At 46.8% G+C, this 19,667-nt stretch overlaps 1 protein-coding gene across 1 annotated transcript in view; it reads left to right on the forward strand.

The window, feature by feature from the left end:
- Positions 1-19,667, forward strand: part of CFAP77 (cilia and flagella associated protein 77) — a 169,965-nt gene that overhangs the window by 64,633 nt on the left and 85,665 nt on the right. The window contains exons 2-3 of the mRNA XM_049896292.1: positions 6,373-6,472; positions 7,032-7,260. Coding sequence (XP_049752249.1) covers positions 6,373-6,472; positions 7,032-7,260 — 329 coding nt within the window. The remainder of the gene's footprint in view (positions 1-6,372; positions 6,473-7,031; positions 7,261-19,667) is intronic.

Consider the following 19,667-nt stretch of genomic DNA (forward strand, 5'->3'; position numbering starts at 1 on the left):
ATATATATATGTTGGATAAGAAATGATTAGACTTGAGTTGAAAGGCTGGGCTCTTTTTTTAAGACATTATCATGCAAACATAAGCTTTGGTGAGCACTGCTCCCCCCTCCCCCCCAAGCTAGGGACCTCCATTCCTGGGTCCCAGATGACTTCAAAGCAAGGCCTCAGCACCTCTGGCAGCATCCTTTGGAAAACCCCACCTAGGTACTTGCTTCCAGGCCTGGGGGCTGCTGCCCAGCCTGGCCCTTCATGCTGGGGAGCAGAGGGAGCCGCCTTTGCGGGAGGAGCTGGGAGAATCCCAGAACCCCCTGGGACAGGGAGAGAGATGGTTTTAATTAGAAGTGAGAGATGGGAAATAAGGCAGAGAAGGATGACATCTTAATGAGGTTTAATGAAGCTGTCTGCTGATGGGGACAGCTGTCACCCAGAGCTGTATTCTAGCCAAGCCGCTTTGTGACTGAGGAAACTCAGAGAAAGGCACAGTCTGAAGGCAGCTGAGGAGGGTGGGGGGTCAGACTCAGAGCTGAGATTTTTCTCCCACATATGTCTCTTGATTCTAACACCTTGATGACCAGGGGTGCAGGCTGGTAGGCTGTGTTTGAATCGCTTCCAATATCTTACAATTTTCTGATGTGCAAAATTAAGGGTGTACGTCTTAAACAGCCTTGTGGATTTTTCGTGAGATGTTTTACAATTCAGCTATAGGAAATGGGAAATGCAAGAGGTTTGAAGGCTAAAAGGGGCTAATCAGTCTCTTCCCTTTCTGAGCCTCAGTTTCCCTTCAAGTGGGGATCAATGGCCTCGATCTTAGGGTTGTTGTGAGGGTTGGGGAGTGTATTAATTTCCCAGGGCTGCCTTAATGAAGTACCACACACTTGGTGGCTTAAAACAATAGAAATTTATTCACTCACAGCCCTGGAGGGTACTACCACCCTACCTACCCACTGCCGTCAAGTCAATTCTGACTAATGGCGACCCTACAGAACAGAGTAGAACTATCCCATAGGGTTTCCAAGGAGCACCTGGTGGATTTGAACTGCCAACCTTTTGGTTAGTGGCCAAAGCTCTTAACCACTACGCCACCCTGGAGGCTAGAAGTCTGAAATCAGGGTGTTGTCAGGGCCACACTCCCTCTGACCACTCTAGGGGAGGATCCTCCCTGTTTCTTCCAGCTTCTGGAAGCTCCAGGTGTTCCTTAGCTTGTGGCAACATAACTCCAGTCTCTGCATTTGTGTTCTTGTATGTCTCCGGCTTCACATGGCAAGTCTTTGGTGTGTCTGTCTGTAATCACCCTCTCCTCTATCTTGTAATGTTACTGCGATCGCATCTAAGAGCCACCCTGATAAACCCCTCCTCTCAAGATCCTGAACTTAATCACATCATTTGCTAAAATAAGGTAATATTCACTCTTTTGCCATATACTATTCGCTGGTTCTGGGCGGACATATATTTTGTGAGGCCACCGTTCAAACCATTACAAGAGTCCACTGTGGGTTAGCAACAGAGGCGTGACATCTGACAGAGCTGAGTCCCAGCTCTTCTACTTAATACCTGTGTGACTTTGGGCAAGTGGCTTCGGGCAAGTGTTAACCCCTCTAAACTTTTTTTCCCTATCTCTTTAGGTTTCCTTTCAGTGGGGTTGGCAGCATTAAGGGAGAAACACAAAAAGCTCTTGTCACAAGACCAGCACATAAAAAAACTCGTTGCTGTCAAAGCGATTCTGACTCATAGCGACCCTATAGGACAGAGTAGAAGTGCCCCCAAAGGGTTTCCAAGGAGCACCTAGCGGATTCGAACTGCTGAACTTTTGGTTAGCAGCTGAACTCTTAACCACTACGTCACCAGGATTTCTGCCCAGCACATGTAAATGTTCAATAAATGGGGCAGCCAAATGAGGTCATGAGTGGTACAAATGGTTAACATGCTCGACTTCTGCCAGAAAGGTTGGAGGTTCAAGTCCACCCAGAGGCACCTCGGAAGAAAGGCCTGATGATTTGCTTTTGAAAAATCAGCCATTGAAAACCCTATGGAGTACAGCTCTACTCTGACACGCATGGGGTCACAGAGTCAGAATCCACTTAGCCGCAACTGGTCTCTGGTTAAATGAAGTCATGGGATATAAAATGTGCCTGGCGTGCAGTGGGTGCTCAGTCAATGTTTATCCTCTTGCTTGTTCCTTTCTTTACTTCCATAGTTAAGAAAATACGATGGTTCTAAAGGACAGAATGAGGAGTTAAAATCAATGGGACTTGGAAATGAACGGGAAGCGGGAGTGTATCAAGTAGGGTTCTCAGTCACTAGAAATTGTGTATGGGTAGTTTTCGTGTGTAACAAGTCACTCCAAAATTGAATGGCTTAAAACAATAAACACATATTATTTCTCACAAAAAATTAGTGAATAAAAGCATGAAGAAATACTAAATTTTTTTTTTTTAAAAAGCTTTGTGGATGTTCTCAAACTGTGCTTAAGACAGGCCCAGGGAGCCCTGGGTATCCCGCAAGTGGCCCTCACCGATACTTTGGTGTAACCTTCCAGAGAGGGAAGTCCAGTTGCCAGGGTGGAGGCTAAGGAGCCAAGCATGCTGAATCTGCTTCTGAGCCAAATTCTCGGGCAGTTCTACTTTGTTCCACCAGGCCATTCTCCAGGCAGGGAAAGTCAGAGGAAACGAGAAAACCAGTACCACACTCTCAGAGATTTCAGGATGTGACCCCCACCCCCACCCCCAGTCTCAGAAACACATTCCCAGAGAGGTAAAAAGCTGTTGTTGATCTTTTGCCTCTGTGCCTGTGTTTATGTGGTTCTTGTATGAAGTTGGGTCTCCTGCTTGTATGTAGGGAACCCATTTGTCTTTTGACATGTGTGGTAGGAAAGGATCAGTGGCTGCAGTTACAGATAAACAGATACTGTGGGCAGGAGCAGGCAGGACTTTACAGTGTTAAGGGCACCAATATCAAGTCAAGAAACAGAACGTAGCCAGTACCCCTAAAGCCTCCATATCGTCTTTCAGCCACTACCTCCTGCCCCAAAGGTGTTTACACTCCTGACTGCTAAAACCATGGACTGATAATGCTCACATTTGAAGTTCACCCGAATGGAGTAGCATGTATCCTTGTGTGCCTGGCTTCTTTCCCTCCACACTGTGCGTGGGAGCCACCCATGTTGTTGTGTGCTGTTGTCATTCCTTCATTCTCACTGCTGTAGAGCAGAGTTTCTCAGCCTTGGCACTATTGATATTGGGGGCAGATAATTGTTGTCGGGGGATGTACTATCTCTGGCCTCTACCCGCTAGATGCCAGTAGTACCTCCTCACTGGCTGTGACAGCCAAAAATGACTCCAGACATTGCCAAATGTTCTCTGGGGGACAAAATGGCCCTGGGTTGAGAACTGCAGCTATAGTCTATGATATGAATATGTCACAACTGATTTATCCACTTGTGATGGCCATTTGGATCATTTCTGGGTTTTGGCCATCATGAATTGAGCTGCTATGAATATTCCCGGTTGGAGTGAACATATTCACTCATTTCTGTTGGGCATTCAGGAGAAAATTGTTGAGATACAGGTAGGCAAACATTTAGCTTTAACAGATAATGCTGAACAGTTTTCCAAAGTGGTTGTACCAGTTTACATTTCCACCAAGTACATGAGTGTTCCAGTTGTTCTTCGTCTTTACCAATAGTGTTAAACTTTTACTTTGCACATCCCACATAGATTAAACACTTTTATGTATGGGTATTATTCACTTCAATATCCCTTAATGAAGTGCCTGTTCAAGTCTTTTGCTCATTTTTCTATAGAATTGTCTGCCTTTTCTTATTGATCTGTAGCAGCTCTTTATATATGATGGATGAGTTCTTTGCCAGGTACATGTTTGTAGATCATCTTATCTCACTATAGACTCAAATTTTTAGAGCTAGAGGTGCTCTATGCATCTCCCATCAACCCTTCTGGTGCACTTGACTGTCATTACTTGTTTAACTGTCCTATTCGCACAGGGCTCAGTGCAGAGTGTGCACAAACTAAATATTTGTGGAATGAATGAATGTGTGACCCTTCCATTGGTATGATTTTTGCAGCCTAAAGCTTCAATGTGTTTGGGCAGTTATTGATTCCCAGACAACCCATATTAAAAAGCATGGAGAATGAGGTGCCTGCCTGCTCCTTCACCAGCCCGCCTGATGGTGGCAGCCAGCTCCTGAGTTTGTCGTCCTTCTGCCAGCTGGAAGTCTGCCCACCTGCAGCTGCCCTAAGGGAGGCGGGGCCTCTCTCAGAGAAATCACATTTTAATTAACTTCCTCAGCAGTCACTGGAGAGGCCAGATCATTTTCATAAACAAATGAGAGGCCGGAGCTTTGTCTGCAGCTCAGAGTGTGTTGTTTGTAAGGAATTCAAAACAAACCACCCCAGCAGAGGCCCTGTGCACCCACCTGGAACTCAGAACCCACCTGCTCTCGAGGGAGGTAGGGTCTGGGATTTGAGGTGGGTAAGAGGAGGGAGAAAAATGACCAGTCACTGCAGAAAAGAATCTATGGAGTCTCAAAATAGGCACTGTATTGATTCATTCATTCTACACCTATTTATTAGCATCTATATGTATTTATGATTTGGATTCAACTCTACAGTAATGGGTTTTTTTTTTTTTTTTTAATTCTGTGCTGGAAGGAGCTTTAGTGGCCAACAGCTAAGCGCTTGGCTGCTAACCAACAGGTTGGCAGTGCGAACCCACCCAGCAGCTCTGTGGGAGAAAGACCTGGCAATGTGCTCCCATAAAGATTACAGCCTAGGAAACCCTGTGGGGCAGTTCTGCTCTGTTACATAGTGTCACTATGAGTTGAAATCAACTCAACAGCACCTAACAACAACAACATTCTGTGCCGGACTTTGGGAAGAAAAGGGGTGAAAATGAAGACTGATCTCTGCCCGCATGGAGCACGTATTCCCCTGGGGGAGATGTTCACTCAACAAATTATCATGCAGTGAATAACTTAACTAGACTACTATGTAATTTTTTAACAGCTTTACCAAAATGTAACTCACACACCATACAATTCACCCATTTAAAGTATAAAATTCAGTGGCTTTTAATGCATTCAGAGTTGTACAACAATTGCCACAATCAATAGTAGAAATTTTCATCACCCCAAAAGGAAACCCTATGTCCCAATCCACCCATCCTCTCTAGCCCTAGGCAACCACTAATCTCCATTTTGTCTCTGTGGATTTGCTTAGTGTGCATATTTCATATAAATGGGATCGTATAATATGTGGCCATTTGTGACTGGCTTCTTTCACTTATTAAATGTTTTCTAGGTTCATCCATGTCACAGCATGTACTGCTATGTAATTTTAAAGGTGGGCACAGGGTGCTATGGTTCTGTATAACAAGGAGGCTTGTCTGGACTGCAGGCAACCTGGGAAGGCTTCCCAGAGGAAGATATATATGTATTTTTTTATTACATAATTTTAGCTTCTTTTTAAAATTTTTTTATTGTGCATTGGGTGAAAATTAGGAAGAGATTTTTAATATCAGGTATTTGTTGAGCACCTACTCTATGCCACCAGGGGGATAAAAGGCAATAGAAGTCTTGGGTCTGGCTGTGTAGGAATTCATAATCTAGGTAGCCCAGCCTGGCATGTGCAGTCATGAAAATTGAGAAGATCATTTAAATCCTAAACCCCAAATAAATAGAAGAGAGTAGTAAGAGTTACCAGAGTTCAGACAAAGGAGAGGCCACTGTGAGCCCGAGGAGTCCGGAGAGTTGTCACAAGATAGGGTCTCTGATCGCAGGAAGCTGCTGCTCTAAAGAGAGGCAGTGTAGTACAATGAGCTCCAGCCTGGATGTCAAACACACCAGCATATGAATCCAGCCCATCCCTTACTAAAAAAAAAAAAAAGAATCCAGCCCATCCCTTACTAGCCATGAATAATGGCTCTGCCTCTCTAGGACTCAGTTTCCATTTCTCTAAACTGGGAGCTATAATGGGGTTGTTGAAAGGATGGAGTGATTTTGCTCATACGGACACCCTCTTGGGGCATGGTGGTGTCAGCTGCCAAGCCAGTGGTAGTGGGCATCCTTACCAGATCCCCACTGTGAGTTGAGGATTCAAGGAGAAAGTGACTGCCTCAAGAGCTGAATGAGAATTGACACAATGGCAACTGTCTTTCCAACTGGTGTGTCTCACTACCTAACCGCAGTTTGGGCTCCTCTTCGGGGGGGGGGGGTGGGGGGGGGACTCTGTCGTACATGTCCTGCACCCTGTGAAGGTTGGGCAGGGTGCCTGGGGCAAAGCAGGCACTCCCTGTTGCTGAATTATGTGGTTTGGCTGAAATTCCACTACTCAACTTCACTCTCTTTCCTTCCCCCAACAGGCTGAACTTGGCAAGCCCCGGGAAAGAAGCTGTAGTCTGCCTGGAATTAGCTTTAATTATGGACTGTACATCCGGGGAACGGATGGAGGGGTCCCCGCAGGTGAGAGAGCCTGCTTCGGAGCCCATAAAGGCTCGAGGTTTGGGTGGGGGGGCTCATTCCTCCTCACAGAGCTCTCCACCTAGGCTGGCTTCTTGGTTTCTGGCAGCGTGCCCAGAAAGGGCCCAGGAGCCTGCCTCCAAGCACATGTCTGGTGGAAGCCACAGGTCTGGGCAGATAGTAGTAAAACCCAGGGATTGGCTAACATGGGGAGGACCAAACAGGATCCAGGTCTGAGATATCAGGGGAATCGCAAAGGAGCCCTGTCCTCAGCGGGGCGGGGAAAGACTATCTACCCTGTGGTATTTGAAAGCCCAAAGGAAGTCAAGGGCCAAGAGAACCCAGGTCCACGTAGGTTTCGAAAACACCCTCTGGAATCTCTGGGAATCCTGATTGCTCCCTTTTGGAGCCACGCAGCAGACTCCCGGTTAGCGGGAAGGGAAGGGGGAAGGTAAAAAGGCCCGTGTACACCACTCGCCCCATTTCTTCTCAGTCAGATGTCATGGAGTCTTACTTCCCAGACTGACTGCCTTGCTGTCCTTCTGTCTGTCCCTGCTCCCAGCCCTTGGACACTGGAATGTGTTCAAGCAGCAGCCCACCTGCCCCCATGAGCTGACCCGGAATTACATTGCGATGAACCGGGGGGCTGTGAAAGCTGGCCTGACAACGGCCCGAGAGAATTTCCTCTACCGCCGGCTCAATGACATCCGCATCAGCGACCAGGAAGACCGGCACACGAAGAAGGAGCGGCCCTCTCTACCACCAAACATGACTTTTGGGATCCCAGCACGGTAAGGTAGTGGCCCCAAGTGAATCAAGGGATGATATCGCAGCATGACAGGGAAGCGAAGCAACTTCTCTATCCTGTCTACTTGTGCAGTCACACCCTGCATGCTGCTAAGCTGTGTCCTTGCCTCGCAGGGACTCACTATAGGGGTGTACACAGGCCACCCACTTTGTCATTCAACAAACATTTATTAAGAACCAGATTACGGGCCTGTCTCTGCCCTCAGGGGACTTAATGACCTGGGCGAGGGAGTTCAAGCATGCCAGGTACCCCAGCACAGTGCCATGCCAATGAGACCACGAGAGAGGCTCTGGAGCCTGGGCTCAAGCCTGGACTGGTCAGAACTAGCTGTGGGATCCTTGCCTCGGTTTCTGCATCTGTAGAATGGGGACGATAACAGTACCTGCTTTGTAGTGTTACTGTGAGGTTTTGGTGATGTGCCACATATAAAGGCCTTAACATGGAGACCGGGACATAGTGAGTGCTCAATAAATGTTAACTATTATTATTGTTAAAACAGTAATGCCAAGTGTAGACCCAAATACTACCAACATTAATTTTTTTTTTTTGTCGAGGTATAACTTATACATAATAAAGTACATGGATTTTAAGTGTTCAGCTTAATGAACTTTTACAAATGGAAATGTTCATGTAACCACCACCCATATAAAGATATAAAATATATTTAACACCCCAGAAAGTTCCCATGTGCCTCCTGAGAAGTTACCACTCTTCTGCCCACCATCACCTTTGACTATATTAGTTTGTATGAGCATTCCAGGTGCTCCACATTCTTGCTGATATTAAGTGCTGTGAACTTTATAGTCCTTTAACGGTAATGAGGATCCACTGTTCACACATAGGCAGGGAGTTGGGGCTGCCAACATAAAAGGAGTCATGAAGCCTTAATACTCTTCATTCAGTGTCCTTGTCTTCCCCTGCCTGAACCTCTGCAGTAACCAGTCAATTGCTCTTCTTCCTTCTAGAATGGTCCCTTCCCAAGTCATCGTCCACATGACTGCCAAAGTTTTTTCCAAAAGCACAGATCAAATTATGTTGCTTCCTACACAGATATCTGTAACAGCTATTTGCTGTTTTTACCTGCCCAGCATCCATTCCCTTTCCTTCTGGGCATGTCGTTGTTAGGTGCCATCAATTCGGTTCTGGCTCATAGCGACCCTATGTACCACAGAATGAAACACTGCCCAGTCCTGAGCCATGCTCACAATCATTGTTATGCTTGAGCCCATTGTTGCAGGCACTGTGTCAATCCACCACGTTGAGGGTCTTCCTCTTTTCGGCTGACACTGTACTTTATCAAGCATGATGCCCTTCTCCAGGGACTGATCCCTCCTGACAAGATGTCCAAAGTATGTGAGGCGCAGTCTCACATCTTTGCTTCTAAGGAGCATTCTGGTTGGACTTCTTCCAAGACAGATATGTTCATTCTTTTGGCAGTCCATGGTATATTCAATATTCTTCACCAACACCACAATTCAAAGGTGTAGATTCTTCTTCGGTCTTCCTTATTCATTGTCCAGCTTTCACATGCATATGATGCGATCGAAAATACCATGGCTTGGGTCAGGTGCACCTTAGTCTTAAAGGTGACATCTTTGCTTTTTCAACACTTCAGAGAGGTCCTTTGCAGCAGATTTGCTCAATGCAACGCGTCTTTTGATTTTCTTGACTGCTGCTTCCATGGACGTTGATTGTGGATCCAAGTAAGATGAAATCCTTGACAGTTTTAATCTTTTTTCTGTTTATCATGATATTGCATATTGGTCCAGTTGTGAGGATTTTTGTTTTCTTTATGTTGAGGTGTAATCCATACTGACAGCATAAAACCCCATATTTCCACATATTTTCTACAGTCAGCACACATGGATTGCATAGACTGATTTCACCCCTGACTCCAGGATGGGCAGGTGACACAAGCCTGGTCAATCAGGGCATCAGATTGCCCTGGCCTCAGCAATTATTTCAGAGACAGGCATGTGACAACCTGGGTCTGGCCAATCAGTATATTTCACAAACTCTAGTCATGGCGATTGGTTCAGGGATAGACATGTAACTATGGCCCAGCCCTGGCATCCAGGACATTCTATAGAAATAGAGTGTGGTTGCATGCAATCAAAACTCTACTCAGCTCTCTTGGCTGTGTTCTGTTCTCTGACAAACTTTTTCCGCACGTGGCAAAAAGGCCACTAGCAGTTCCATTCTTACATCTATTATTGATGCCAGTAAGAAAAGTGTAGAAACTACAAAAGCCTTGAAATTCTTTGATCCTACTTGGGTCACATGTTTATCCCTTAACCAATCACTGTGACTAAGGTTTTTCAAACGGACTGGTAGGCCAGGCCAGGGTCCCATGTTTGCCTCTGACTCTTTCTTTGGCTACACTATCCTACTTTGTCCACGCATTTCCCTCTCCATCCTACCTGGTAAAGCCAACTCAATCTTCAAAATTCAGCTCAGAGGCATCTCTTTGACAAGATTCCCCACCTCCCAGAGCCTCAAATACTATGCGCATCTCTCTCACCAGAAATGCATTTCTATTCATTAACCTTTAAAACCTGGACTGTGATGTTAGAGACACATTGTAAAGTCCCTTCTGGGCTGGGTTAACTAACTATCTGTACGTCATCCTTCCCCCACCTCTGAAATAATTCCCTATGTCAGTTCCCCCATGGCATCTTCCCTGATTATCTCTGCCTGATTCTGGCTCCTCTTCTGCAGCCCCTCAGCCCTTGTGGCCTCCTGGCCCTCATTCTCGCAGACTGCCTGAAGCAAGAGTAGAACAGAGTTCACGCTGTGCACTAGACTGGTCCACGCTAGTCATCAAGGGTCTCAAAAGCAGCATGGTGTCATGGAAGGAACTCTGGGCCAGATGTCGGCCTGGGGTTCTAGTCCCAGATTTCTCCCCAACTCTCCATGTCACTCTTCCCATGTTACCTCATCTGTAAATAGGGAGTTACCCTAGAAACCTGGCATTCTGTGATTCTCAGGATTTGTTGTCTCTTCATCATATCATTTTATTTTCAGTAAAACTCCATCAGGAGGTAGGCAGGCTTATTATCCCCATTTCATGTCAGGGACAGCTGAGGCAGGGAAAGATTAATTGGCCTCCACAAGTTCACACAACTTCACAGCAGAGCTTGACCTAGATTCTTAATCTAGTATGCTTGCCAGCAGACCAGACTTTACATATACATATATATATATATAAACCTATCCCTAATGTCTGCATATTCTAATAAATGATATTAGAATATGCAGACATTAGGTATCACCTGGTTTAAAGTCCTTATTTAAAACAGGAGAAAATAGAAGTTCAGAGAGGAGAAGAGAATTTCCTGGGGTCACACAGCAAGTTGTTAATCACATCAGAACTAGAGCCAGGCTGACAGGCTCCCTGTCCAGTGCTCTGTCTTCCCTGCTTTGCCTCCTTGGTCCTGGGGTGTAATGTGAACACCTACAGTTTCTGGTCCTGGGGCCTTGTTTTTCCATTGTCAGCTTAAGTCAGCTGGGCTCGGAAAGGCCATCCATTATCATCTAGCTTTCAATATAAAATCTTAAATTGCTATAAAACCGAGTGGCTACAATTCCAGGGAAAGGACGTGATTAAGTGCTGGCTGCATCTTCTGTGATGGTAAATGGGCTTTGCATATGCAAATTGAATGGATTTTAAAATGGTATTTAATGACAATTTTCGTAGCAGACATTAACATTAATTGCACAAAAATGAAAATGCTGCATTAGGTTGCTGTTAGCAGCAAATATTGTGGCCATAAAGCTTTATCTTTATCAACAGCAGCCCATTCTGATGTGACAGGGCAGCTCAGCAAATTGCAGGCAAAAGAGCTTTTATGAAACAAAAATGTCCCCCAAAGCAGGCCCAAATCAGCATCCATTTCACTTTATTTCTTCATAAATGGAGGTTAAATGGCTGCTGAAAAAGCTTTCACTGAGATGCCCAACCTACCCAGAAAACCCCTCAACTTCCCAGCATAAGTGCAGAAGAACCGTTAAAAAATAATTGCCCCTTTCTGTAATGGGGCTATTACTTTGAAGTTATGGGGCCAAAGCCTATTCTCTAACAGCCACCTTTTACAAGCCTTGATTGTATTTTTTTTTCTTTACTTTAAAAACATGTTAAAAACCGAACCTGATTACACCCAATTACCAAAGAGTTCTTGGGGTGGTTTACTCCAACAAACAAGTGCCATTTCCTCACAATTATGAAGTCCCTGGTGGTTGCAAAGTATGGTGAATATAATTAATGCCACTGACATATACATTTTAAAATGGCAAATTTTTGGTTACAAATATCTTACCAGAAAGATCCCTCGGTGGCACACACGGTTTTCATTTGGCAACTAATCGAGTGGTTGGCAGTTTGAACCCACCCAGCAGTGCCATGGAAGAAAGAGCTGGCAATCTATAACACACGAGCCATGAGTCAGAATCCACTCTGAGGCAATGGGTTTTTTGTTTTTGTTTTTACCACAATAAAATTTAAAAATAAAGTACCACCTCAGACTAAATGCATGAAAAGCTTGCTCTAAACTAGGGATGCTAACAAGAAGAGAGGGATTGTACCCACCACCTGAGTTAAATTCTCAAGCACAGCTACTGCCCATCCTCCCTCCCCACCTCACCCTGACCATCAAATCTCTTGCCCTTTACATAACTTGCAATAAGCAAAATTAATAGGCTATAAGGGGACAGCGCTCTCTCTTTTCCACACACTTCCATCCACCCACCATCCAGCCTCTCAATACCAGATGGGATTCAAACCTGAATTTGGAGTTACTCAATTACCTCCTTCCCAGTTAGCTTATTTAGTTCCCAATCCACACTAGTTTGTTATGGGTCATCACTAACTTGTAAAGGTACATTTCAACCCATAAGCCTCTACGGCTTAAAGGAAGTAGAGACCTAAGCAACTACCTGGAAAACGGGGACCCTGTAGACCGTGGTCTACGGCCACGGCCAAGTCAACCGACAGACGTATTTGTTTGGCCCATACGGGATTTTTTTTTTTTTAATTATAAAATTGAATGAGTTGCCCCATTTAGAAGGCAGAAGACTTCATATAAAAACCTGGGTTTCCTGCTTCTCAGGATGCCCATGCACCCTGAGTCTGTACTCCCACCTGGCACCAGGGGTCTGGGGCTGAGAGGTAGTCCCCCTTTTGGACAGAATCCAAGTAATTTGCAATTTTCTGTTTTCAAGGCCCCCATATAGTCCAAACTTCCCGATTTCATAATCTACCTGGTTCCTGTAAGCATTGAATTTCCAACTGCTGGTGTAGAGTAGTTAGTTGGTCATCTTATTGCTCAGCTAACTGCTGCCTGTTTCTGTCCTCTTACCACTAATGATATTGTTGTTGTTATTGCCCTTGACACAATTCCTACTACGGCGACCCATGTGTTGCAGAGTGGAACTGCATTCTATAGGGTTTTCAAGGCTGTGACCTTTCAGAAACAGATCACCAGGCCATTCTTCCAAGGTGCCTCTGGGTAGGTTAGAACCACAAACCTTTCTGCTAGTAGTCAAGTGCTTAACAGTTTGCACCACCCAGGGACTCCTACCTCTAACAGTACCAAACAACCAACCAATCCCATTGCCGTCGAGTCAATTCTGACTCCTAGTGACCCGGTAGGACAGAGTAGAACTGCCTCATAAGGACTTCCAAGGCTGTGATGTTTACAGAAACAGACTGCCACATCTTTCTCCTACAGAGCAGCTGGTGGATTTGGACCACCAATCTGTTGGTTAGTAGCTGAGCACTTAACCACTGCACCACCAAGACTCCTTACCACTAACCAAAAAAACCAAACTCATTGATGTCTGGTCAGTTCCGGCTCATAGCGACCCTATAGGACAAAGTAAAACTGCTCCATAGGCTTTCCAAGGAGCGGCTGGTGGATTTGAACTGCTGACATTTTGGTTAGCAGATGGGCTCTTAACCACTGTGCCACTAGGGGTCCTTTATCATTAACAGTAAAACCAAAAACCAAACTCGTTAGGTTTTGCAGTTGAATCTTTTCCAACTCATAGTCCAAGTCATAGTGACCCTATAGGACAGGGCAGAACTGTCCCATAGGGTTTCCAAGGAGGGTGGGTAGATTCAAACTGCCAACCTTTTGGTTAGGAGCCAAGCTCTTAACCACTGCGCCACCAGGGTTCCACCACTAACAGTTGTTGTTAGGTGCCATCATGTCAGGTCTGGCTCATAGTGACCCTATAGGGCAAAGTAGAACTGCCCCATAGAGTTTTGAAGGAGCAGCTGGTGAATTTGAACTCCCGACCTTTTGGTTAGCAGCCGAATTCTTAACCACTACACCACTAATAGTAGCTGCTGTGCATTGAGCTTAAATGTGGTGGGCATTTTGTAAACGCAACTCCAAATCCTTGTATCAATCCTATGAGGCAAATAACATCCTGCTCACTTCACAGACCAGGAAAGGGAGGGTAAGGACCCTGCCTGAGGCTGCAGGGCTGTGGAGCCTGGACGTGTACTTGGTTCTGGCTGGCCAGCTTTGAGATCACATGCCTGGGATCAGGCCTCTGGAAAGAGACCCTGCCTCTTTCCCTCAACAGTTTCACTGTCATATCTCAGAACTCACGTCTGGGGAGAATTTTGAATTCTCATTCCCATCTTCTAAGGCGGTAACACAGATCTCAGAGCACGCTGTGACCCAAGGTCCATAAAGAGCTATGTCTGGAGGCCAGAAATGTAACTATTAAAAAAAAAAAAAAAAAACTATTAAAGGAGTGCTTAATTACTTATGCATTTGAATAAGTGTTTGCAAATGTTCACATGCCCTTGGTGCATCTTAATTGTTACTGCTCCTAATTGGTCCAGCCTTGTTGAGTCAGGGCTGGCAGACAGGGAACAAGCGCTGGAGCTGGGCAGCAGCTCTTGCCCTTGGCCAGTTCTGGGTGCCAAGGGCTCCAGCACCACCATGCTTGGGAGCCGTTCCCCTTGTGCCGTCCAAAAGTCAAGGATGCTAGCAGAAGGACCCATCACTCAGTCACTGAACAAAAAGCCTCCTCCCCATCCCCTCCATGCTCAGTGTCTGATGGGGTCCAGACAGAAGGGAGGAAACCCTGGCTTTGAACCAGTAATGGCAACTTTGTTTTATTGTTACCTTGACACTTCAGACATTGGGCTGAGCACCTCCTGTGCACTGCCTTCTTAAATAACTCTCAGCAGTTCAGTGAGTATGAGGTTGGAACTCTATATCCCCATCTTACAGAAGAGGGGAAACCCTGGTGGTGTAGTGGTTAAAAGCAACAGCTGCTAACCAAAAGATCGGGAGTTCTAATCTACCAGGCGCTGCTTAGAAACCCTATGCGGCAGTTCTACTCTGTCCTGTAGGGTCGCTATGAGTTGGAATTGACTTGACAGCAATGGGTTTGGCTTTTTTTGGTATAGAAAAGGAGACAGAGGGTCAAAGTAATGAAATGGTTTGTTCGTGGCTACTCTGTAATGGGATGGCCATGGCACTGATCTACCTTCCTAACAAACACAGGGATGAAGGCAATGCAGGTAGAGACACTACTCAGACTTTTCCTGCACTAGAAAAGCACTAGAGGGGGCCTGAAACAGGATACCTCTTTATGTTGTGAGGTCATCTTACCTGAATTTTTCTTAAGGGTTCAGAACTTAATCTCAACAAATCAAAAGAGCCCGTCAAGCCTCTCTTTTGATGTGTCACTTCCCTGTTCTAACCTTTTGTAGCTCCCCACTTCCCAATAAATTCAAACTCTTTGATGAGGCATCCAGAACCTTCCTTACGACACCCGAAGCTCCAGGCCTGCTTTTGCTCCATGCAGTATCCCTGGTGCCCCCCACAGTGCCTCTGATGATGAGGCCCTCAGTAAATGTTTGCTGAATGAATGCATGAACAACTGACCACGTTTGAATCAGAAGATAAAGCCAGTAGCAATGTGCAACCTCAGTAGAATATTTAGTTTGTCTACTAATGAGTCGAGTCTAGACCTTCCCTCCACCCCAGCCCTGGTGCTGGAAGCCGTCAGGCCAAGGAAAAACAAGAAACTGGAGGAAAACAGGAAATGGTACTGGCCCACCCTGTGTCTGCGGCTGCTGCTCTCCCCTCCATCAGATGCATCATCAGCCTGACACTGACAGATGTGAAGGATGGAGAAAATTTTACAGGCTGTTAAAAAAATGTTTGCCGCCTGACAGTTTTTTTGAATCTCTCTGCCAAGCTGATTTATTTTACAAATTTACAATGGGCCCATCAATCACTCTGGATTATTTTGTTTCTCCTGGAGCTAACAGCCAAAATCCAAATCACCCACCAAAACTCCTATAAAATAATACTAAGTCCCTTCCCAGGCAACTGTCCCAGTGACTCAAGACAGTTTCTAAATGGCGACGCCAAGTCCAGATTTACTTGTGGTCTGAATCCTGGGCTGACCACAAGAGGGAGCAAGTGGACCTCTCAAAGACCGCAAGGCCTCCAGAGTCAGCCCTGAAAGGGTAGGCTGCAATGTACACCCTGCCAGGCAAAGCCAAGCCTTCCTGGCTCCTGCATCACCTGCTCCCTTTAGCACTGGCCACAACTGTAAATATTTCTCTGCTTTCTACCACTGCTTCTCTACTGGACACTCAGATCCTAGAGAGCAGGGACAATGTCAGTTTTGTCCACTGCTGTATCATCACAGTCTAACACAGTGCCTGGCTTGTAGTAGGCACTTAATAAATAATTGTTGGGGAGAAATATGATCCAGGGCCCTTTGAGGTTTTGAAACTAAGTTGTTGAAAGCAAAGAGATGTTCAGTTTGAGACCTAGAGAGCAGATGGTAAAGCCAGAGATTGTGTCGTTTAACAGACTCTGCTGTGTTCTACCCCCGCCAATGTTATGCATCAGCAGTGCGGTGATACAGCCTCAGAGGCTGAATGTTTTCCTTGGCAGCATTAATAGAGGTAGCAAGTCCAGAAGAAGGAAGGTGAACTTCCTGTTCTGTTCTGCTGCTCAGGTCATACTTGTAACATCCAGTTCAAAAATTTGGGACTTCATACATTCAGGAGCAGGTCCACAAACAGGAGAGTATCCAGAAGGGAGATATGAGGATGGTGGGTAGGAAGGGAGGAGGGAGACCACCAGGTATCAAGAACATAGCAAGAGGCCAAGTCTTCTTAGCTGGATGAAAAAGATGCAAAGGGGACACAACAGCCATCCTCAACACCTGAAGCCCTGTTATGAGGACAAGGGGTGTGCTCTGCTTTCAGTGGGTTTAGAGAACAAAGCAAGGATCAGTGTGTGTGTTGGGAGGGGGTAGTGCTCATGGCTAACATCTGTGGAGCCCTCACTATGCAGCCAGCGGTGCACATTGCATGCATCATCTCATTAGGTCCTCACAACTCTACCAAGTAAAAAAAAAAAAAAACTTAGGGACTGTTATTCCAATTTTGTAGATTGGGAATCTGAGGCTCAGAGAGTCACTTGCCCAAGGCCACAAGGCTAGTCAGTGGTAGCACTAGGACTTGAGCAACGTTTCATTCCAGAGCCGCTGTCTGTATCCATGTGTTGCATGCTTCCAGGAGGCAGAGCAAGGCCCTGGATGAAGACATTATTTCTCATCCTGAGCTCCATTAACAATGGACCAGGCTGCCTGGCACAGAGGCGGTCCTCAGCAGTGGGATGGTGCCTGTGAACAACAACTATAGCAATCAACATCCAACACTGACAAGTGCTAAGTGCCCTTGAACTTGATTCAACAAATATGGCCTGAGCTGCAGAATAGAGCAGAATGTTCACCTCCCTTGTTCTGAACCTTCTACCTCTATTAATGCAGCCAAGCACTTTTCATGTAATAAGTGTATTAATCCTCACTGCAGCCCTGGGTGATACGTTCTGTCATCACCTCTATTTACCCATTAGGAAATGGGGCACGGAGTGGGTATGTCACTCAGCAAGAGGTCACAGTTGAAAAGTGGAGGTATAAGGATTTAAACCCAGGCAGTTTGACTCCAGGGCCCTCGCACTTAGCAGCCAGAACGGATTCCTACGGGAGGTGGAGGCAACACCCGGGCCCCAGCATCTCTGCCGGGCTGGGCTCCCTCTACTGGGGCTTGGACCCACCTGGAACACCTCAAACTGGGTCCGACAGGGGTCTCCTCCACCTTAGGACCAGCCTGTTTCCATGGACCTGGATCTCGGGGGAGTTTCATTACAAGCGGCCCAGGCAGGAAGTCGTGCCTGGGAGGAGGTGGTGGCCTGAGGCCCATCCTTTCCTGGTCCCATCCCAGGGGCCCAGCCTCTCCTCTTTGGCACCTGCAGCTTCTGCTCTGTCCTCTCCCATCTCCTGAGCCCCTTCTTGCTCCTTCATCCACAGCTGGCTTTGTTGCCCCAGTCAGGAAGGAGATATTTTTCATTCTTTGCCTTTTTTCCCCCATTCTGCTCTCCTGTGGCCAAGACAGAGATTTATTCCCGGCCTGACGCTCATGACATTCCGAGCCGGGAGGGTTCAGAGAGGTGCTGATGGGCCCATAATGGATAGGGCCGCCTCTCCCATGGGGCCCATCCAGCCCCGAACCCCATCCATCAGGAGCAGCTCTGGGCCAAGGTCAGCGCTAACGAGGCCGGGCCAGCCGCTCCCCCTCGGGGCCTCCCCAGTTGCATCACACAGGCTCTGGCTTGGGCTTTTGATTTTTCCAGAGCTGAGCCTTGCCCGAATTGGTGGACAACGCATTGAGCCTTGCTGGGTGCCAGCTGCAGGGGTCGGCTCGGTGCCTGGTGTTGTCTCTTCTGCCTCTGGCACCTCGACATAATTAAAGGGGTTGCTGGGCATGGTTGGTTCTGCTGCTCCAGTGACCTGGCAGCCTCCATGGGGCACGGAGGAGCTGGCAGTTTTGTGAGCCAACTCTCCTTGGTGCTCAGGAAGAGCCATACTCCAAGCCCGACACATCACCCACATTCCACTGCTGTGAAGGAGCCGGCAAGCAAGACTATCCACAGAATGAGCCTACGGCACCTATGACCAGTTGGCTCAGCCAGGGGTGAGCTGGAGGCATGGCCACCTGGCTCAGTCCCTTGGGAGACCAGATGGAGGCAGGCGTTCATGCTGGACTGCCCCAGCACGGTGGCATTTGTTTGTATTATTATTAATAATACCGGCTTCCCTTTTTTTTGATCCTCTATATGGGGCCAAGGAGCCCTGGTTGCACAGTGTTTGAGTGCTCAGCTGCTGACCAAAATGCCAATGGTTTGACCCCCCCCCAGCTGCTCTGTGGGAGAAAGATATGGCAACCTGCTTCTGCAAAGACTACAGCCTTGGAAACCCTATGGGACAGTTTTACTCTGTCTTACAGGGTCACTATGAGTTGGAATCGACTCAGTGGTATATAGGATGTATGGGACCAGGCACTAAGCTAGGTGCTTCACGTAATCATCTCAAGTGATCATCACATGACAACTCTTTAGGTAATGACTCTTTTCCCCATTTTACAGATGAGAAAACTGAGGTCCAGAGACAGTTGTCTAGGATCACATAGCCAAAAAGTAGTTGGTCATAGCCCACGTTCATTACCTCTGTTCTATGCTATGTGCTCAGTTAGTGCTCACCCTGTTCTGGGCATTATGCCAGGAGTTAGGGATTCAGAGAAGCAAAAATACACAAAATAAAACAGGCAACAAATGGATAAAAGAGCAATGCAGTGTGCTAAGTGCTACAGGAGTCTGTGTGGGTGCTGTTCCTGGGTAAGCAGAGGAGGGCCACAGAGGAGGGCATGGGGGTGCTTTGTGGGGCTTCTGTGACCTGACTCTGGCCTCTGCCATGAAAAAGCTCCTTCAGCCCTCTGAACCCCTCTCTCCTCCCCACATCTTCTCCTGCTTCTGGCCTTACGCATGCTTTTCCCTCTGCCAGGATGCTCTTCCCCTGCTTTGCCTGACTGATGTCTCTCCATTCTTCAGGCTACTGTGCGTGGTCAGTGCCTGCTGACCTGCCAATTTCCCTCAGTGGGACAGAGTCATGTCTGCTTTTGCTCATTGCTGTATCCCAGTACCTAGCAGGTTCCTGGCACATAGTAGGTGCTCAATAAATGCTTGTTGACTGACTGCATGGGAAAGAATAGCTAGCTTGATTGCAGTCCATCCCCAATATTGGGAACAGCTAATATCCTAATGCCGAAGAACAGGAGATGACTACTCTTTCCTGGGGGTGACTCATGTTGGGCACTGAGCTCCAGCTTTAGGGGGTGTTGACGTCTTCATTGAGCTTCCCAGGGCTGGTGCAAGGTACTACCACAACCTGGGTGGCTTAAACAACAGAAATTTATTCTCTCAGTTCTGGAAGCCTCAAGTCTGAAATCAAGACGAATCCTTCCTTACCTCTTCCAGGTTTTGGCGGCTCCTGGTGTTCCTTGGCTTG

This window comes from Elephas maximus, chromosome 9, assembly GCF_024166365.1.
Source record: "Elephas maximus indicus isolate mEleMax1 chromosome 9, mEleMax1 primary haplotype, whole genome shotgun sequence".
Classification (NCBI taxonomy): domain Eukaryota; kingdom Metazoa; phylum Chordata; class Mammalia; order Proboscidea; family Elephantidae; genus Elephas; species Elephas maximus.